Genomic DNA, 23,301 nt, shown 5'->3' on the forward strand with positions numbered 1-23,301 from the left:
AACCGAGCTCAACGAGATCAAAACGAGCCCAAGCATTGATATAATCGAGCCATCCAAAGCTAATAAACCACCTGCAACTAGAGTCGAACTAAGCTCGATCAAGAAACAAAGCCAAAGCCAGGCTCGACAAAACCAAAACCGGCGTCAACGATTTTTAAATTCAGGTTTTTATACATATACATATAAAAATGCAGCTCTAGCCATTTTAAACCAAAACCAAAGTCCCAAACCGAGCCAAAACCAAGCCCTCAGACCAAACATTTTAGATAGATTTTCTCATAGCATATATTTCAAACCAAAGAGTGTCACAGGGAGCCAAAACCGAGCCCCCAACATGCATAAAACAGTAAAATACACTCCCCAGCCTTTATTTTAAATGAGAGCAAGCCATCATATGCCAAAGCCGAAACCCCAACATGCATGAAAGTCCCAATAAATTCTTCAATATCTCATGCTAAACGAAAGATAAGCAGAAAGTTTAACAATACACATCCCAACATGCTTGCAAGAGGAGTAGAAATTATTCCAAAAACCATGCTCCAATTATCTCAATCGCTACCAACATAAATATGATAGGATAAACAAAGAACATATCATCTCTCCAATACTTTAAGCAAATATTCAAATCTAAATCTTAAAATATGCTCACATTTCATCCTTCGCATGCTCTTAAAGTGATACCTCAAAATATATGAAAGTAAAGAGAGCTAACATGCTGAAATATCTAACAGAACTATGCTCAAGGCTCGGCAAAGAGAAAACCGAAGAGCAGCAAGGCACCACAGAAGGGGGGAAGAAGAGTACCTCAGGAATGCTAAAGCAAAGCAGGACAGGAAACCAACTCAAAGAAAAAATGCTCTCCCAGAATCAACGTTGACTAGCAAACGACAAAACTAAGACCAGCGCACAAAATGAGTAGCCACAAGAGTTTGGCGACTCCGCTGAGTACATTTTCTCTCCCCATCTTCAATTAATAAATTTGTTCACTTGATTAGAATAATATGCTTTGTGTGGACTAAATTATCCTCCTCTCGGTGGTATATTTTGTTCATTTCAGTCTTGGGCAAGATACAACCGACATGTCTTCGATTCTAGAATTGTTCTTGATGAACGAATCTTTGGATCCTATATTCTAAAAAAATGACAAAACAAAATGACATGACAAGTAATTTAACATTAAAATTTTCAACAAAACGAAATCAAAACCAATTTTCCCAAAACTTATTTCTATTAAAATTAAAACTTGAACAAAATCCCAGTTTACATAACATCAGGTCCTAAAAGACAAGTCAAGTTGACATTTTAAATTTCTTCAAAATAACTGAATCGCGACAATGGATGCCCAGAAGTTAGTCTTTTCGTTTGTCGAAGGATTTGACTTGCCAACTTGCAAGGCTTCCCGCCACCAAGGATCACTGATCAAGTTTGGGACTAGATTCAACGAAATTAAGTTAATGCTCAGTAACCCACCACTCACCGTGGTAATGACAACTGCCACCGAAGTTACATAACCATCAATTGAGTTCAATCTGAAATCCCACCAGGAGCTCCTTTTACTTAAGTGAACTCTGTCCGAGAAGTCTCTACTGTCTACTGTTAAGAGAAATTCATTGTGGTCAGTCCTGTCATTGAAACCAAGGAAGAAACTAACCGCAAAGGAAAGAAGATCCTCGTAGAGGAGGAATACGTCCCACCACCATCTGTATTTGAGATTGGGTTCAGCTTTAAGTCTACGTCGCTGACCGGCACTCAGCGGAGCAATAGGAGCCGCTCCATCCTAAAGAAGAAAATGAACAAAATTGACAAGACAAAGGGAAATAAGCTCAAGGAAATGAGGCTTCATGAGGACTGCCTTCTCTTAGGGGGAAGCAGGCTCTATCTATTATGCGTTGCTCACAACGAGGAAGATGTTCGTAAGATTGCTATCAATCCATCTCGATCTTTTCCCGACAAAAAGAAAAAGAAAAAAAGTCTGTTTGTTTCAAGAAGTCACTCCGTGTTTGAGACATTTGTTCGAAAGGAGAAGTGCTCAATCACCCAGATCTTGTACGGGATGGAGTGTGTGGTCTCCCCTAAGGTAAGAAGAGAAATTCTCAAGAAAGAAAAGTTGCACCACAAGTATCCAAAAGATAATACATCTAGGGTCCCCGCTAAGCCTTGCTTGGGGGACCGACATATTCCAATTGTTCCAGCCTTCGTGCCTGTCAAACTTTGTTTGGGGCCCAGAATGACAGATACTACCACCCTTACAGAAAGACAACACCTTTACTCTTCCGTCAAGGCTAAACCGAGACACCATCCAACTTTTCCACCAACACATGATAAGCTGCTTTAAGGGCCTAGGAAACATCCGCCGGTATGAACTCACCCCCAGTTTCAAGATTTGACTCCCATAGAGTTCTATATATATTTTTCTTGGATATACAACATCCCTTTAGGCAATGCCCTTTGATTGAAGGCATTAGATGTTCGCCCCTGCAGTCCACCAATTTGTAGAAACTTTCTTGATAGACTTTCTCTATTACGAACAGAGATATAAAGACAGATAAAAAGATGCACGTTGTTTATACTCAAGTTAAGACTTGAAATGTAATGCAATCTTGCACATTTGTATCATATTAATCCTCCAAACTGACTTATTACTCTAATTAAATTCACTTTTGAAAATAGGGCTCAAATGGTGTGTATAGTTCTCATGTGGGACTTCCTGATTTTTATGAGTATGTAAATGTCATTTTAGGATAAATTTTCAATAATGTCAAATAACTTGGTTTTTTCTTTAATTCATATACCCTAGATTCTAAGCAGATCTCAAAATTATTAATTCCTTATACTTAAAATATTTTTCAGATTTCAAGGATACTTTATATCAATTAAGAGTTAACTAGTCATCTCAACTTTAATTATCATTTCTCATGAATATAATATCGTAAGGATTTCCTCAAGAAAGATTACATTTTATTAAGTAGGAGATATATTAGAGAGTAATTTTTTATTTTTGCTTACCTCAAGCTTCTTCTAAGGGAGGTGGATCATTTACATTAAGAATCAAGGCTTTTTCCCTTTTGTTATTTTTTGTTGCATTTTTTTTGTCACACTCAATTGAGAATTACTATATCTAGTTAAGCATATTTCTTTTAAGGATTTTGAATGTCTAATGTCTCCTAATTGGTAATTCTCAAAATTTTCTTAACGTGATTTCTCATAATATTTTAGACCACTAAAAAATTAAGATTCAGTCAACTTGACTCAATTAATACTTAAAAAGTTTAAAGTGCCCTTGGTTAGCTTCATATATTTTAATTATTTTGAGATATTTTTAGGTTCAGGCAAAAGCTGTTAGAGTGAAAAACTTAATTATTATTTTAAAAAAGTAATGCTATTATTTACATCAAATTAGATTGTTAGGATTCACCTCATGAGTTGCAAAATATAGTCCAGAACTTAGTTATTTGAATTAAGTTAAGGCGGGTAAATAAGCAAAATTCCATTCTCCAAGCATGGTATCCAAGATTGGAAACATGTCGTACAAGGAATAATATCAAAGAAAATGCGAACATGTGATCACAACATAGCTAAAATGAAGACAACAATATGAAGAGAATAATGTACTACATCATCACACAAAAGAAATAGTCCATAAATAAGAAAGTACAAGCATAGCCCTATACATCAATAGAAACACAAACATGCAATGGAAGGAAAAGTATCATACCGTGGTGATGAGCTCAAACGGTGGTGATGCTGGTGGTTTTTGCTCCCCTATATTGTAGCAAAGCACTAGTATATGTATCTATAATGGAGCTGGTGTTAGTTGACATAGAAATAAGTCTACTTGTAGAGTTCATGCAGAGCCCATTCCATAGCTCCCATCCACTCGCTTAGTAGTCTCATCGACTAGCAGCTCAGGCTTTTATGAGGGTGGCGCCAGGATGAGCCCTCACCTTGTTCATGGGTAGACGCTGGAGGCAGACCATAAGACTCAATAGGTGTCCGAGTGATGCGATTCAGAGGATGTAACAACTCCTCACCACCCCCCTAAAAGTACCAGCACAGACACATAGCTGTAATCAAATTAGGGTGGCCTAACCCTATTGTGATATGGTTGTTGGCAATGTGAAGAATGGACTGATAGATCACCACACCAACATCTATGGTCTTCCCATGCTAAATACAAAAGTTTAGGATAACCCTATCCCTCGTAACATCTGTAAGGCTAGTGGTAAGTAGGAGTTGGTTTACAATGAAATTGATCTTGTTCTCCTCCTCCCCTGCCCTCGTCTTCCAATGATCTCTGGAATCTATAAGAAAGTCGATAATCAATTGGTAATTAGGTGTCAGGAACTTTGAATACTCCCTCTTGGTGATATCAGAAAAGCAAAAAAAAAAAAAAAAACGGTCGATGACTTGCTTTCCTTGCATGGAAGCTTGCCCTTCAATGGTCTCTTTTGTATTAACATAGAATTCATGGACTAGCATGACAATATTGGGGCCAGCAGTGAAACAAAACTATTCCCATTTCTAATGCACCAACTCTCTCTAAACCTCACCCCCAGTTTTAAGATTAATCAAATATTCATTACTGGATATTGCTTCTTTATTGGTGGTATTTTGGTCTCATTGATGGGTAAGAAATAGAATGTAGTGTCAAGTACAGAATCTGAGTATCGAGCAATGACACAAGCTTCAAGTAAATTAATATGAGTCTCCCAACTCTTAACCGAAATGAGTTTTAAGATGATAGTTCCAGCAAAGTCGTGGCGTGATAGCCAAGCTGAAGTTCATATTGCCTCAAACCCTATCTTTCATGAACGAACGAAGCACATTGAGATAGATTTATTTGTGAAATTATTCAACATAATCTAAATTTAACGGCTCATGTGAATATCGGGAACAACTAGAGGATATCTTCACAAAGGCTGTAGATGGAGTTAGGCTCGCTTATATTCATAAAAAGTTGAGCATGATAAATATATATGCTCCAGCTTGAGGGAGAGTGTTATGTAAAGTAATAAGCCTGAACCTTGTATATTAGGAAATTTAATATTAGACACCTAATTAGAAGAGCTCTATTAGAGGATCTCTTCTATATTAGAATTATTCCTAATCTAGAGAGTTGGGATGTATATACATATATACTATATGTTTTAAATGTAAATAAGAAAAGAGGAAGCTTTCCCGTCACACTCATCCTCACTTATTTTTGGGCCCCCCTTCTATCTTTCCTCTTGTACTTGAGACTTTACACCTTTCTTAAAATTTCAACAACAAATCTCGCCCTCTTCCCCTCATCAGATGATCTCAAGCATCAATGAGTGATTCAAGTCTCTCACCCTTTTTGAAGTTCTCACTCGCTTGCATGGTTGTAGGGTTTAGTTCTATGTTGTTTCACCCTTTATCTTTTATTTTAAGTGTCATTTCAATGAAGGTTTAAAAATTATGTCATTTGTAAAAAAGCATGTACCAAAGTAACACACTTTGAATGTCCTTTTTGTATTATTCTATATAACCAACACACAAAGTTACAAATTTAATGTTATTCTTGATGTATTTATATTGTGATTTGAAACTCCTTATTCACCTTAGAACTGCTTCTAAAACAATAATTTAAGCATTTTCTTTGACGTATTTTTTCTTTATCTGCATCAATTCAGTTATTGTCTTACTCATTTATATGCCATTGCTGCATTAATGAAAATGATATGAAATTCTTTCTTTTCTCTTTTATATATGTATACATATATACACACATACATGCATACATACACAAATTTGTACCTTTTGCATAATATAAATGGCCAGTCTAACTTCATATGTTGTGATTAATCTATGTGCACCCTTTGGTGGCAAATTGGTAGACAGCTGCGTTGTTAGTCGTACGACCCCTCTGACCCTGGTTCGATCCCTACGGGGACGGATAACACATATGAGGAGTGTTATTCTTGAATACTACCATGTTTTGACCAATCTATAATATGTTTTTATTTTGTTTGTCATGCTCTTTTGAATTTTTTTTTCTCAAACTCTCATTTAATAATTTCATATAATAAGTTTTTTATATTTCTTTGATATTATTCATTCTTATCTAAGATCTTATTATCATTGCTTTGAATATATCCACTAACAAACTTCCTATTTATCTTTTTCTTGTCTCATCTTATTCATCTCTTTTTCTTCTTTCGTAGCACCTGAACTATTCCACTAATCTTTCAAAGCTGAAGCTTTCACTTTATTCATTACCCTTTTTGTGTTGCTTCTTTCTTGTTTGTAATTAGTTAAATTTTTGCAACACTGGCTGATTACTTTTAGGCAATCGTATTTTATCTATGAATTTTATCATTTTGTTGTATGCTTATGCTGGACTGGTGCCATTTATTAGGTCCACCTCTTAATCACCTCTTAATTTTATGGCTCCTATTTTTTACTTTTTTCCTTGAAGAGAATTTTGCCACCTCTTAATTTTATGGCTTTCCAATCCTATTTTTTACTTTTTTCCTTGAAGAGAATTTTGGATTTTAGCTAGCTATCAGCTCCATTGCGTTTTGCTGCATTTTATATTTTTTTAATGGCGACTTGTAAAAATAAACCTATGCAAAGTTTAGTTTATGAGCAGGTCCTCTAAAGCGGACATTTCATTGTTTCAATGAACAATTCTCAAAGTTAGATGTGATGTATTTCTTACATGTTTGTTGTCATTCTCGTACAGCATTAATGCTTAAATGTTATGCTTTTTTCACGATTTATCTATGATGACTCAAGCAAACTTCTAAATGTCAATTACACCTAAAAACCATAAAATATATGTACATATCATAGATGACTAGTTATAGATCACTTTTTTAAAAAGTACATTTTCTATAGTTTCCGCACAATATTTTGCTATTATATGTATGGAAATTTGCTGCTTAATTTGCTTTTCTCAAATTATCTCTGTCGAGAAGTTCTTGATGTCTTAATGGGATTTAATCATGGAAATTTGCTGCTTAATTTGCTTATCTCAAATTATCTCTGTCGAGAAGTTCTTGATGTCTTGATCCTTCACAAATTAATTGCCTTATTTTGGTTCTTCTACTAGGGAGGGCAGAACAAGTTGTGAAACTCTTGCAGCCCTTGCCCACTTGATCATGATATGTGTAATATCTGTTGCATCATGCTGATCATCTGTTATTTTCTTTTTCCAGCCTCAAATAAAGCCGTGTCAAAGGAAACAGAACGAATTGATCAATTATTTTACACGTACTATGATAAATCTACTGGCTTGATAGGGTGAGTTTCTTTCTTCTTCATATGTTCGTCTTAGGAAGTTGTTACTCGAAATTTTGCTCAACTGATCTCTTTGAGGCTCAGAACAACCATTGAACCTTTGGATCAGATACTTTTATCAGCCCTTGGAAAAATAATTTGAAAATATATGTGCTTTGACCATTGGAAAGGGCACACAGTAATTTCCAGGGATAGAGTCTTGGAATCAGTAAAATTATTGAAATCATTTATAAGCTTCTTTTAAAAGGACTAGAAAATGCATGCATAGTTCATTAACCTATTTAATGTCTGGGTTCCATACTTTTTAAACAATATAGGCCCCTTATAACATATGAATGAAATCTCATGAGTAGTATTTTTGTTCCTGGTATTTTAGTTTGTGCTAAAATTCATTTGCCTTTTCTATTGAAGCTTTTAAAATTTCATTTAGAAAACTTCCCAGCTTGACATTTACTTGGCAGACTCCGTTTTGATTTTTTTTCTCATTGCTTGCGGTCCTTGGCTTTATAAAATGGTCGTTGTTACTCATACATTTTCTTGTTCATGGATTGTTACACAGCTATATGCATCGCTGCTTATAGACAACTTCATAAGTGGATATGAATTCCTTTTGTTTGTGCAGTATTTGATGGTTCATTTTAAATTTTAGTTATATTTTGTAATTAATTTTAATAGATATCGTCTCTTCATGAAATTGATTTAATTTCTGAAGTGGTCTGTCTGAGATATTTCAGTTGCACCTTTTTTTCTTTAAAATCTCACAACTTAAATATGTTTTTTTTTTTGCTTAACAGTCCTGAAGGGATCGTGGCTTTCTGTGCTGATGTGGAAGTAGAGTATACTGACGTCAGGATATTGATGCTTGCCTGGTATTTTGTTATATGTGTGCTTATTGTTTTAATGCATAGATAGTCATTTTTTATTACCTGGTTGTTTGACGGATACTGTTTATCAGGAGGATGCAAGCTGAAAGGCAAGGATATTTCACCCTCGTAAGCTCATACAAAACTTATGAAATTCTTCTTTTATGAAAATGAATCTACTATATATTCTTGGGGTGCTATTTAGCAAGAATATGGCAATATTTGCTCTAAGTTGGAAATAAAGCGAATAATTCCAAGGGCGCTGGGTTCGAGGAATTTGGAAATAAGAGTAATGCTAATCAGCAAAAATTGGGCAAAGTTACATTTTTACTCTTGCTTTTACATTTGATCTGATTAGGAGAGTAGATGTTAAGAAAGATAGGTAGACCTATGTTGACTTGGGCTTATTGTGTAAAAAATGATCTTAATTTATTAGAACTAAATGAAAATATGACACTAAATAGGATGCAATGGAGAAAAAGAATTCATGTAGCCGACCCCACGTAGTGGGATTAAGTCTTTGTTGTTTTGTTTGTTGTTGACGTTGTTGTTGTTTTACTTCTTGAATAACACATCACATGTAAAAAAAATGTAAATTTGCCTAATTTATTTGATAAACAATTGCACATAAAGTATCATTCTTCTAGCGATTAATGTCCTACCTGAACTTCCATTACAGGAAGAATGGAGAAGAGGTCTAAAAGCTATACGAGCTGACACTATCAGTAAATTAAAGAAAGCTCTACCCGAATTGGAGAAAGAGGTTAGCGGCTGCATATTCGTCGTACAAAGATCTTTCATTTTAAATATCTTCAGTGTTTGTGCATGCACTACAACTTTTCCATCACATGTTGAAGGTTATGAGGCCTCAAAATTTTCTGGAGTTCTATACTTATTCTTTTCGCTACTACTTAACAGGTTGATCAATCACAGCTTATTTGCTTCCTAGCCTATTGTTTATTCTCTTTTTTTTACATCATTTCTGTTATTTGTTTTTTTCAGAGGATAAGCAGAAAAGTGTAGATATTAATATTGCCTGTGAAGTGCTAGATCTTGTATTAGGCTTGAAGTTTGGTCCCCAGATTGACAGATTAGGAGAATATCTTAAGGTATTGATAATGCACCAATTCCCTTAATCATCTTCTAAATTACTCCTCTGTGAAGGCTTGATTTTTGTGGGAAAAATTTTATTGGTATTGTCATACAAAAACATCTCTTATAGGAAGACATTTGTTCAAAAGAAAATGCTATTTGGTATAAATTATTAGGCATTTATGATCATTGTTTTCTCAAAACAAAATTTAAATGCCATGTAGTTTATAGCATGCATTTAATTTGAACAAATGCTGCCTTCTTATCCTTATACAATTTTTTTCTCAATATTTCAATTGAAATTACATTGATTAGATTTCGGGATATCATATAATGCAGAAACAACAAGAGTATAAAGTTGTAAATATGGACCAGTGGTTGGGCATTCTCAGATTTTGCAAGGAGGTAAGTATTTTTTGTTATCTATAAAAAATGGAAGTTTAGATAAATTGGATGACCAATCTAATTCTGATTTTGTGATAGATAAACTTTCCATCGCTAGATAATTATGACCCTGACCTTGCTTGGCCTATAATATTGGACAATTTTGTGGAGTGGATGCGTGAGCAGAATTCTTAGGTCATTCTATGACATTCTTCTCTTGCTAAGGCACTGCCTATATGATTTTTTTTTTCTTCTTTTATGTGGCTTATTTGATTTGTTTCAGAAAACTATATAAATATGTTGTATTGTCCTTTACTATTGAAGCTTTGTTTTATAACAGATAAATATTTGATAGACAAGTTTGTCTCTTACGGGTTGAATTCTGTTTCAAAGTCATTTGCAATTGACCTTTTTCAACCAAAAAATGTTTGCGGGTTGAATTCTGTTTCGAAGTCATTAAGTCATTTGCAATTGACCTTTTTCAACCAAAAAATATTGCAGAAGTGTTTTCACCTTCAGTTGTTGTGCTTCTTCGAGTTTACAAGTTTGGTGTTTCACTTTTCATTAAAAAAAAAAATAAATAAATAAAAAGACAGCAACAACAACATCAAAGAGCTGCAAGTACTTCACATGCGACAATTGTAGTATTGAGTGAAGAGCAAGTTTTTAAAATTCATTCATAATTTCGTAATATTTTGATATTTCGATCGTTTTATTTGGCTTTATTGAATTTGTAACTTAAAATAGTATAAAAAAAATACTTATGATATGAAATAAAAAGGATTATCTTGTTAGAGTTTAAGCTATAATATGTAAGATTTAATAAGGTAGGAACCATTGATTTTTTTTATTAAAGTTTGATTACAATTCTTGTGAGATAATGTTAAAGATTTATATTTTGGGCAGAATTTTCTTATTTCTTTTGAAATTGCTTAAAAATTCATTGAGTTATAGCTGAGACTCTTGAAACTAACCACAATTTCAACCTGTTTTGGATTGATCTAAATCAAAACAAAAAATTTCAGACTTAAAAATCATTGCCTTGATCAACTACCAATCATTCAGAGAAAAAAAATGAACAAGGAAATAAGTTTATATTAAAATTCATAACATGCCTTTACTTCCAATTTAGTTTTTTTTAGCATCACTGGAGGTGCCAATACTCTTACAATAAATTTCAAATATTGAAGTGGTTGCTTTTTGTTTGTAAGTATTTCAGAGTGTAAAAATTGTCTGCAAATTGAATGATTGTCTGTCAACGTTCAAATACTCTGAACTATTATCTATTCTAACATGCACTTTACTTTTGTTCTTGTAATAGAGATGGATCTCCCAAACAATATGATGTTTGTTTTGTGTAGATTTTCTTAATGAAATTTGGACTAGTATTTGCAACTTCATGAGCTATTTCTTATCCCATTCAACACTATCATATCCCACCTAATTCTTATATATTTTTTTTGAATTTCATTATATTGTTTCGTTCGCTATAAAGTTCATAGTATCATCTTGATTTTGTTTCATCTTGTTAATTATTCCACTACATAATGGATTGCAAGGCCTGCATTTTGAAATATTTTTTCCTTTGCTTTGCTTCCCTCATATTGCCATGCAAATCCTCGTTGCTTGTCATAGCAGAATTAAATGATTCATTGAGATCAACCATGGCATGATAACGTGAACACCGGTTGAAAATATGATGGAGGATCTTAAAGAGCCGGTTCCAGTATCTGCATAAGTAAATAAATAAGTAAATTAAAATAAAATAAAACCTTATAAAGGATAAATGATGATTGATAAGAGAGCTAAGCAAAGTATATATATAAACTTTCAATTTCCTATGTATACTATAAAGATTAGAAATTTAAAATATTTAATATTTCTAAGTGTAAAAACCTATAAAATAAAGAAAGTTAAATACTTCTCGGATATACCCTTGCAATATGCTCACCAGATTCACAGAGGCGTCGACAATGAAGTAAAATCAATGTGTTTTCTAGTGATGAAGATGATTGTGCTTATGCCAAGAGGAGCAATGTGAGTTGATGTGAAGGAAAACCAATGGCGTTGCCGTGTCTACTTTGTCAAGAGTTCGGGAGCAAGTAGAAAGTTATTGCACGAGTTTCAAGAAAGGTGAGCCTAAAGAGTAATATGCTCAATTCAAATCCTCATGATGGAAAACTACACCCTCAATTATTATGTCACACAAATACTTAGTTTTTACAGAGGTTGATTTAAGTTTTTTTTTTTTTTTTTCTTTTTTGGTAGGATTTATAAGTAAAGTTGACAAATTTTCTTAATGAGAATATGGGATTTAATGTTGATGAAAATAAATTTTATTTGAAGTATTAAGCATATTACCAACAATTATCATAACCCTTTTTCTGAGCTAAACTTGAATAATTTATATTTGGCATAAAAAGGAAGGAGTTGAACAAGGCCGAATGGTGAGTGTCACCTTGATATTGGTTTTGGCTTTTGTCTAACACATCAAAATAAAAAAGGACATAATTGGGCTGGGATTTTATTGTAAGGTTAACTTGGAGAGAAAATAAATATTTTTTATTTATTTTGCATTATTTAATATTAATTAGTATTAGTGTTATATTAATATCAACTCCTAATAATAATGTGGACACTCAATGTCTCTCTGATCAAGTTAATCAAAGAATATTCCTATTATAAACTATGTTCATTAAGTCATCATGCATTTGAGTTATTATATTATTAAAAACATGCTAAGAGAACTTGCTCTTGATGTCATTGTGTGATCTCGTAAAGGGAAAAAAAAAAACTTCATTATTGAATCACTATGGGACTACTAGAGAAGTCATTAAATGAGATCTATTTTAAATGTTTTTATCTCCTAACTTAGCAGACAACTATCAGTTACAAAGACATAATGTTACAACAAGCGTTATGTAGTGGCAAAGAAGACTTTGTAGGAGAAAGTGCTAGATTTATGGGAGCAAGTTTCCGGGCTCTAGTAGATAACAAATGAGCAAACTCGGTAGTAGCAACAAAATGGGCAAAAAATCATATTATTTTGTTGACCAACAATATCAATAGTTCCATTATAAGACTGATTTTAATTAAGCATTAGCAACCATAGTTACTAATAATATTTTGAATGTTGGTCTAGATTGTGTATGCTTTTATGATCCATTATGGTTTTAGTCTTACTTTGGTAGTTGTTAAGCACAAACATACAATGAAGTACTTGAGTTTATTGTTACTATAATATATTTTTTTTTATTTTACTTTTTATTATCAATCAAAACCTTATAGAGGAGTATATAGTGCGTAGGTGTTGAAGAAGAAAATATCATGGAAGTTGTAGTTGTATTTTTGTATCTAGACTTTCTAGAAATTAAGAAAAACAATTTTTTTTGTTGCAAATTTTTATTGTGTTTCAATTTAAGATTAATTAAATGGTTATTGAGATATAACAATAGCAACAACAAGCCTTTATCCCACTAGGTGGGGTTGGCTACATGGATCCTTTCTCTCCATTATCTAATTAAGTGTTATATTTTCATTTAATTCTAATGAATTATGATAATTTTTTGTACAACATGACTAAGTCTAGGACTACGTTTAACTTTATTAACATAAGTCAAATCTAAAGTATCTAGTCTCCTAACTAGGTCTTCAGATGGTTGGCGTCTAATGTGACCAAACCATTTAAGACGACTCTCTAATCTTGTGTGCCACTGAAGCTACTCTAACATTTTCCTAGATATTTTCACTTTGTCTTCTATCTCTAAGTGGATATTGAGAGAGTTAAAATAAAATTACACAATTCTATTAAAGGGCGTATGTAAATAAACTCATAATAAAGAAAAATTCTTTATAAGGACTAATATTTTCAAGGAATTAGGAATGTTAAATAAAATACATGCACTTTCTTGGTTTTATATAAATTTTCCTAAACAGTTTCATAAAAAATTCTTATCATACCTCATTATTGTAAGAATAATTTTATGACTATCAAAATATTGTAGACATGTGGTAAAAATTTGATAAATTACTTTTCATTAATTCATAATTATTCAAAAGAATGACATGGGCAAACATTTTAAGTAAAGAAAAAAAAAGAGAGCTGAAATGATACTTATCAAATTACAGTTAGAGAGAGAGAGAGAGAGAGAGAGAGAGAGTGCGGGAAAAAAGAAGTTGAAATACAGAAAATGCTAAGTTTTATAAGCTTATTACTTAAATGTACTCTTTTTTTTATATTTATATTAGATTGTCAAGTTCAACTAAATGTATGGTATATATGAGAGAATTGTATCATAAATAGACAAATGATAAATGAAAATAAATAATTAGATAAATTTATATGAATCAATAACACTATAATCATAAGCACCTAAGAGAATAATTTTATTAAAAACTTAAATTCAAGTAAAATTTTATTTATTATTATATTTATTTATTTTATGCATGTAGTGATTAATTGTGCAAGACTATTTACTTCACTTTTGATGTAATACAATCATACCAGTTATTATTTTTGATAGATATGCGTTAGGCATTGTACCTTAGATATTTTCATCAATATAAGAAAGAGGATCTTGAAGAAGTTCAAAAATGGGGCAGTTACACCACAAAAATTGTAACTTATAGCACTAGGAGATTATCCATTGTTGCATTCTAACTTATTTGGAAAGAGAAGGTAGTGTTATGATTCTACTTTAGAGAACTGCAACACTTAAAAGTGAAGAAAAATACTTTATAGATAGAGAACTAATTGTAATAGTGTTGACCATCAAATCTACAATAATAGAGAACTGAAGAAATGGATATTTAGAGACAAATAACTAAGCATCATGACATTTTCTAAGAGTGATATAGTGCTACAATTTGTAAAAGACAGGTTTAAACATAGTTTAAACATCGAGCGTTTAGTGCTTATGCAGTCACTTAGAGCATTGCAACACTACCCTCTACTAGAGTAAACCAACTAATAAAGAGAAGAGAGCTTAGGCACTTCATAAGCTAAGTTATGGTGCCATGTGATAGATACATTTTATTTCTGAGAATTTTTTAGACAGTTGAGGAAGGAATTTGAACAGTCATAAGGTTGTTATGAGCAGGACATAATGTGCTAGTTAGAGGGGGTATAAAGTGTGACTCGAGGAGTGAATAATGCAAGCATTTGAGAGACTACAAAAGAAGTGACAGAGCATAATAATAAATTCCATGGAGCAAAATTCTTCTAACCTTGTTTATTTTATTCAAATTTTCATAACTTCTATGCATTTTAATATCACATGTATGTGTTGCGTTCTCTTTAGTCGAAGCCTCAAATAAGTTTGTAAGCTCTTGTTTATGACTTAATCTAGGTTTTTTCTTATTAGTTATTCTTAATTTGTTTAAATGTTGCATAACTATTTAGTTTATGTACAAGCCATGCATACTTTTTAAATCAAGTGTGATGTAAAGATGTTAAAGGAGTCTTAGAGGTGCAAATTAAGTACTCTAGAAAACCATGAGTAGGATAAAAACTCTTACTAAAAAATTTATAATATAAAAGAAAAAACAATTAGTGCAATCCTCTAACTAATTTGTTTAGGCATATACTAAATTAGGAAGATTGATTATATTTTCTTGTTATTAGAAGATATTATAAAATAAATATATTCTTAATTGATAGTTGAATAAATCTTAAAATTTCAACTTAAAAATTTTCATGAAATTCGTTTATATAGATAATAAATTAGGTTGTCCTCTCTTATATTTTATGTTAAGATCAAGTATTTAGTTATAATTTTTATAATTGTTTAAATTGTTTAATAAAGTTTAGGGTAGTACAATATAGTAATTGATCTTTAAAAAAATTATAATGATATCTTAATGGAAATGATACTCCACTCAATTCTATATAACATAAACAATATATGCACTTCTATGTATTGCTAAATTAATTGACCATCTACATAAATATTAAAAATAATTATATTATATTTGAATGTATTTATAAATAGTGTGGAATCTACACCATCCTAAATTAATTAAGAAAATGCTCAAACTCACATAGTAACTTCTATGGGATTATTTGAATATATGTATTTCTTTTTCCTTTTTTTTTAACTTGTATGCATAATCTAAGTTGATATGAACAATGAAGTTATGTTTTTATTCTACAAATATGCCTTCTTCTATTACTCCATTTTTTAATGCACTTTTGCCATTTTTTTTATACAATTTGAATACCTTGTAATAAGTAAATGATAAGAGCATTCTGATGACTTCTAATCTAATTATAGGAGAATAAAAACCATAAAAAAGTTTTGTTTTCATTTATTATAGCTATTAAGTACTATTCTAGGCATATTTTTAACTATCATACCTGAGCCATCTGCTTTTATTTTAATGTCCTAATTACATGTTGATCTTATATTCTTACTAATGAATTGATTCAACCATCCATTGTATTGAACCATGACTCCTTATGTAACACTTCGTCTAACATGTAGGCTACAATTGAGATAAAAATACTTGTGACCAATTTAAATCCTAAAAGCACATCTAATCTTAACTTTTGAGATGGATATTTGAAAATAACTTTTTAAAGATGGTTAGAGGCATAATTTTATTCCTTAGGCAACTTAGAGAAATATGAGTCAATCTTAATGTTGTTTAGTCTATCTTAATATAAGTTATGTGGTTTCTAGTTTCTAAAAATCTATATCTCTTATTTTAAGTGGTCTCTAGCTATTAATGTTTATCAAACAACATATGTAATATTCCTTAATAATTAATGTTCTTTTAAAAAATAGTTTATAGGCTTTCTTATGATTGAATTAAATTTATTCAAAATGTTTAAGACATTTAATAATTTTATAAAATAATTGAACATTAAGCCTATTTATGATATTACTCCGAAAGAGATCATATAAAAATAAAATAAAGATGGCAATGATTATGAGAAAAACACAAATATTTATACATGGTTTGTCTTGTATGCCCACATCAACATAAGATGTAAATAATCTCCTAATATTCCTAGTAAAGAAATACTACTAACATTCCTTTACTTAATGTATGTGAAGAAGCCTTTACATATCTCTCTCTCTCTTGTGTGTGTGTGTGTGTGGGTGGGTGGGTGTGTGTGTGCGTGCGCGCTGATCGAGAAGTAAAAAACTTGAATTATTTGACGGTGTTGAGAAACTCAAATATTTCCTTGAATAAAACATCACAAACATTCACATAGAACATAAGTCATAATATTTTATTGAAAAGAATAATATGTGATTAGAAGAATCTTACAAATAGATATTAATTTGCATTAATAGGTTGTACATGATGAAAAAAAAAAGAACAAAAATGTAAGTAGTAGCTTTGAAAACATTTTGTTTTTTTCAAGATTTGTTCTTTTAAAAATATTTTATTAAAGTGGAGGCTTAGTACTATAGTTTATGTGTAGCACTTAACTCTGGGTTGGATCTTAAAAAATTACCCGGATTTAGATCATTATAAGCATGTTTGTGAGATAAAATAAAAAATTCAAGCTAATATTTTCAAATAGTTAATATTTTGAACTAGGTTAGTTTCTTAAGGTAATTTTCCAAATCACTTCAAATTTAACTATTAATACTCATTAAAAAATGTTTTTTACATATACATATGATTTCATTCAATTAAACTTTAAGATATCTAACAAGACTTATGGATGCCATTAAGGAAATTGTGGAAACCTATAAAACTTTATTAAGGTATATTGATAATTAATTGCATATAAGAAACTTTCTATTTTATTACAGAGTAGATGTAATGATTTATGACAACCCATTAACTACTTATGGAGACCCAAAAAGGTTTATGGACACTGACAAAATAAAATTAACTTTCAATTTGTAGTTAAAAAATATTTACCACTTAATCTTATAAACATAATTTATTTGACTTTTTAAAATAATATATATGTTATATGCAATTATTTATTATTAATAATAATGCATATAATATAAGTTTCTTTTGAGAAATATTTATAGTTATATTTTTTGACTAATTATAGCTTGCTTGGTTAGCTACCATCTTAAATATTTAATACTCAGAACTCTTACATATGAAGAAGTATTATAGTTTAGTCTTTTTATGCTAGTTTAGTTTGTGAATGTTAAATCTTCTTCAATTACGCATCTCAAATAAATCAATAAATCACACTCTTTAGCTTATTTATTATCATTAAATTCTAAAGCTAGCTAAGGATTAGGTAGTAAAAAGATATTTGGCATGATCCTATAATAATTTTGAGGAAATTAATGAAGCTAGAACTATAATATTAATATATTACCTATGATTTAAAAAAAAAATGCGTAAAGTTAAGGATTCAATTAGTGATATGCATAAACACTTTATGAAGATTATATACTCATTTTGCTCATTAGAAAGAATATATAATAATATTTGTTTGTTTTAAGATTTTCTCCATAACTTACACATTGAAAGGGATCTAAAGATAATTACTAGTATAAAATCGATTGAGCCCTCAACTTATTCACTTAATCTTTTTATTACATGAACAGTTGATAGTAATAACAAAAAAAGAAGAAATTTAAATAACAAAGAATACAAAAAAAAAAGGGAAAACTATGAAAGTTCAAAATTTAAATATATCAACTTCTATAACGTTATAAACACTCATTCTATCTTGGAGATTAGAATCCATTTAAAAAAAAAAAGGACAATAAGGTAAGAAAATTATAAGTATATAACTAATAAATTTTCTATAAGCAATGAAAAAAATATGCTTTTATAGTGAGAAATCTCAGTACATAAAGAGGAATCAACTATTTATGCCAGTGAAAAAAAAAGCAAATTAAAAGAAAGGGCTAAAATGGAGAAAAACCACAATCAAGATAACATGTAGGTGGATTAAAGCCATTAATAATAAAGAAAAATTTTTACTAATTATTTTTGTAATAATTACTCCATCCTAAACTAATAATTTCTATTTGTATAATAATTAGAATTTTATTAATCATAGATAGTAACATATTTCAACAATATACATAGCTCATAGAGTTTCTACCAGCAATTTGCTAGAATTATTGATGAAAGTATATGCTAATAATTCCACTGATATTTTCAAATTTTCTTATGATGATATCACCAAAATGTTGTTTAATAATATTTGGATTATCGTTGATTATACTGGCTATCACTAACATGAAAGTTTCCCATTATTTTATTTCATACTATAATAATATGGGTCATAATGTTTTGCATTATTTTTAGTTTCCATTTGAAACTTTTCATTTAGCATAAGGATATGAATATCTTTTAATTTTTATATTATGAGTGACGATCTAACTAAAGTTATGAAAAATGCAACCATCCATTTTTCTAATCAAAATTTGGATGTGGTGGGCTTAATTTTTTTATTGAGAGGAACCCCAATAATTTTGAGCATAATATTAATAATAGTATCATATTAAGGAAGGTCGTTTACCCAATGGGTCTGAGTAAACTACAAATTAGAGCTCTAAACATTTTCTTGGATTACTCTTTATCTTCATTTTGTAAATATAGCCGTGTTTTGTAAATTTGATTTATGCTTAGCTTTTCTTCTAGAGTGATATCATTATTGTTGGTACTCTTGGAAAAGAATTGATTTTATAGGTCTTATAATTACAACAAAGCACATGGCTATAGTAAGATTGCTTATGTGATAGATTAAAAAGTCTATATTTGTTTGAATAGGCTTACAATAACTTGGGTTTGAACTTGAAAGAGTTATCATTACTTTCATGTAGAGTCCCTCATCATTTTTGAGTTTGCTTTGTAATTGGATTGGAAAAGATTTTATTCATCTCTTTATAGGTGTTTATGATTTAATAACAGTCTTCTTCTTTAGCGCAAATTTAGCCTTTAGATCCTCCCAACTTTAATAGTTTTTTTTTTTTTATTCCTCATCCTTAAATATTGCATCTAAGAAGATCTAAAGAACATGTTTTTGCACTTCCATGTTTGAGGTAGATTTTAAATTTAATAAAAGGAATGTAATCTAAAAAATTAAATTATGGTTGATAAATGTTAATATTAAATTATTAAGTTCGATGAACTTTATAGTAATATGGATTATTAGAATGCATCTTAGGATGAATAGTGGTGCAATCCAAATGAGGATGCTTTTTTTAATGATTTGTGTGCTTCATGTGGCTTTGTTTAAATTCACTTGAATTTTCTATTATTCATTTTTGATTTAGGATTGGCATGCTCATGCTAGAGATTATTATGTAATTAACAAAATCTTATTTTAGGCAGAGTGTAAAAGTTGTAGCATACGTTATTTGATGGGCTCGTATTAAATTTTTTTTGACATAACTCGGTATATACTTACGAGTTTTAGTGAAATTTTATTCAAAATCTTTTAGTTTTCATAATCTTGATTTTCACTAAAAAAAATATTGAGACAAGTTGAAAAAATATTAGTAAGTTTTAGATTGATTTTTATTAAAATTATTACATTTGAATAAAACCTTAAACCATGGATATAACGTGAATATGAAATTTTCAATTAAACATGATAATTTGCGAGATGTTTTAAGAGATATAAAGGTAAGGCAAGGTTATTTATCAATCATTAAGTTGGTTACAATTGCTAAAAACTTTAATGATAGGCAAGGCTATTTAGTTATTTGTATTTTGTGTTATAACATTTCTCTCTTGTTAAGTCAAATTTGGGATATTATTAATTACATTATAACTTTTAATATAAGATGGCTTATCCTACATGAAAGAAGAATAAAAGGAAAAAAAGTCAAGTGACATGTTCTAAAGCCACATCCAACACACTAAAACCAAAAATAATTATCCTCGTTTGATTTCTCCACTATATGTCAATTAAATTTTAATAATTAACAAAAATATAGTAATAACTAACATAAGTACGAAAGCTAAAAATATTCTTGGATTTCCTAATGTTTTAAAGATGTATGTGAAGAGTCAAGTGAGTTATAAAGAAAAATATATAAGGGGGTTTACATACATAGCATTCAAAAATTTCACTTCCATGTTTGAGGTAGATTTTAAATTTAAAAAAAGGAATGTAATCTAAAAAATTAAATGATGGCTGATAAATGTTAATATTAAATTATTAAGTTCGATGAACTTTATAGTAATATGGATTATTAGAATGCATCTTAGGATGAATAGTGGTGCAATCCAAATGAGGATGCTTTTTTTAATGATTTGTGTGCTTTATGTGGCTTTGTCTCAATTCACTTGAATTTTCTATTATTCATTTTTTATTTAGGATTGGCACACTCATGCTAGAGATTATTATGTAATTAACAAAATTTTATTTTAGACAAAGAGTGTAAAAATTGTAACACATGTTATTTGATGGGCTCGTATTAATAAAATTTTGACATAACTTGGTATATACTTATGAGTTTTAGTGAAATTTTATTCAAAATCTTTTAGTTTTCATAATCTTGATTTTCACTAAAAAATATTGAGACAAGTTGAAAAAAATATTAGTAAGTTTTAGATTGATTTTAATTAAAATTATTAACATAAGAATAAAACTTCAAACCATGGATATAACGTGAATATGAAAATTTCAATTAAACATGATAATTTACAAGATTTTTTAATAGATATAAGGGTAAGGCAAGGTTATTTATCAATCATAAAGTTGGTTATAGTCTCTAAAAACTTGTATGATAGGAAAGGCTATTTAGTTTTTGTATTTTGTGTTATAATTTTTCTTTCTTGTTAAGTCAAATTTGCGATATTATTAATTACATTATAACTTTTAATATAAGAAGGCTTATCCTACATCAAAGAAGAATAAAATGAAAAAAAAGTTAAGTGACATGTTCTAAAGCCACATCCAACATACTAAAACCTAAAAGAATTATCCTTATTTGAGTTCTCCACTATATGTCGGTTAAATTTTAATAATTAAAAAAAATATAGTAATAACTAACATAAGTAAAGAATTTTAACATATTTTTGGATTTTCTAATATTTTAAAGATGTATGTGAAGAACCAAGTGAGTTATAAAGAAAAAAATATAAGGGGGTTTACATACATAGCATTCAAAAATTTAAGCGTTATACATCTTAGCCATATAACCTTATTAATGGTTGCATCCAATCTCCACAACTTGCAACCAATTTTGGATGTGAGAGAGTTGAAGAAGAAGATCTACCCTGCATTAGATGATCTCTACAATCTAAAATAGATCCTGGGGCGAGAGAGGAGACAAGAAGGAATATTTAGCTTGAATAACCCTAGAAAACTTCCAATTACATAACTACTACCTCTCTCTCTCTCTCTCCCTCCCTCTCTCTCTCGCTCGCTCGCTCGCTCACTCTCTCAAAATGTTTATGTTTTGCACTTTTCTTCACAATTACAAACTCATCATCCCAGTTCTTATTCTCTTCTCAGTTTAGTTACCCTTGAATGATCTCCCTTAACCTATCAAGCTCGTAAAATAAGATGCAACAAGGTCAAAAGGTTGTGGAAGAATGGTCACATGCAGATGTGGACACTGTGTTAGGATCTGAATGATGGGTGTAGTTGTTGTGGATGAGGAAATAGGTAAGGAATGCTACCAATGATGGGTGAGATGATGAGGTTAGGGATTTAAAATTCTGCGGGGGGGGGGTGTTGGATTATTTAATATTTTGATGTTTTGGATGTTATTGGTGTAAAAAAATGATGTTTTGGTGCAAGTTATATAAAATCTTAACTTTTGCGTGATATGTATGTAAATCTCAGAAAGTATATCTTATTCTTTCTTTCTAAAATATTTCAATGTCTCTCTATCCTTTTTTTTGAAAGTGTGAGTAGGAGTGAGAGTAGAGGGTGGGGACTTCAAGTTGAGCACTAATCACAATTTGACTAGGTGCAAGGTGTTATTATGAGCAAACATTGGTCAAAGTATGGAGCAAAGGATCTCTCCCCATAGTTCAACGTGGCATCACAATACAAACAATTTTGTGTAGGTTGCATAGAGTTTGCAAAAGAAGTAAATATATGATAAGCGGAAACTTCAAATAAGCAACAACAGAAAGACCTCCAACTCTAATAATAGCTTCAAACGAGTGAAGCATCATACATAAGGGTAAGATAAGAATATATTAGAGAGAGAAATCACATACGACACATGATATAAAAATGATGTGTTACCTATTGAATTAATGTCATTTATAACTTCTATGACACATACATAATGATAAAAAATAGTTGTAATTTTAATTAACAATCTTTGAATTTGATAATAAGAGGGAGAATAACAATTAAGTGCAGATTAAGATAAATAAATTTATCTTTCATGTTTGTTCTTATAAAAATAAACATTTAATTTATATCATACAAAATTTACTTCATTTATTTTGCATTAATTATTTTATTTACTTTCATAGAACTCTATGATTTATCAATTGGCTACAAAAGGCATGCTCTACCTTGAGATAATTTTACTTTGTCAATCTCAAGGTACTTTAAAATTAGTCTAAAGAAAATCTTTTGAATTTACAAGTTAAAAATGTAGATCTTTTTGACTTATTTACATATCGACTTATTTCTTTTCCATTGCAACACATTAGTTTTGCTCAACTTTGACATTAGTTGGAATTTAAATAGGCTTAAAATTAACATTTATTTGAGGATAACACCATCTCAATTAGTTTTAGTTGGAAATCAACTGCACAAAATAAATAAACAGTTACACAA

The 23,301-nt window shown here is 30.3% G+C and overlaps 1 protein-coding gene across 2 annotated transcripts in view; it reads left to right on the forward strand.

Annotated features, from left to right (window-relative positions):
* LOC110037704 (DCN1-like protein 4) overlaps positions 1-9,975 on the forward strand; it is a 37,914-nt gene extending 27,939 nt beyond the window's left edge. For both annotated transcript variants that reach the window (XM_020742410.1, XM_020742411.1), the window contains exons 2-9: positions 7,182-7,266; positions 8,058-8,132; positions 8,219-8,255; positions 8,806-8,889; positions 8,984-9,044; positions 9,129-9,235; positions 9,558-9,623; positions 9,702-9,975. In XM_020742410.1, the coding sequence (XP_020598069.1) occupies positions 7,182-7,266; positions 8,058-8,132; positions 8,219-8,255; positions 8,806-8,889; positions 8,984-9,044; positions 9,129-9,235; positions 9,558-9,623; positions 9,702-9,797 (611 nt within the window). In that variant the 3' untranslated portion in view covers positions 9,798-9,975. The remainder of the gene's footprint in view (positions 1-7,181; positions 7,267-8,057; positions 8,133-8,218; positions 8,256-8,805; positions 8,890-8,983; positions 9,045-9,128; positions 9,236-9,557; positions 9,624-9,701) is intronic.
* Positions 9,976-23,301: the final 13,326 nt, after the last annotated feature.

The sequence above is a fragment of the Phalaenopsis equestris genome, unplaced genomic scaffold (assembly GCF_001263595.1).
Source record: "Phalaenopsis equestris unplaced genomic scaffold, ASM126359v1 Scaffold223743, whole genome shotgun sequence".
Classification (NCBI taxonomy): domain Eukaryota; kingdom Viridiplantae; phylum Streptophyta; class Magnoliopsida; order Asparagales; family Orchidaceae; genus Phalaenopsis; species Phalaenopsis equestris.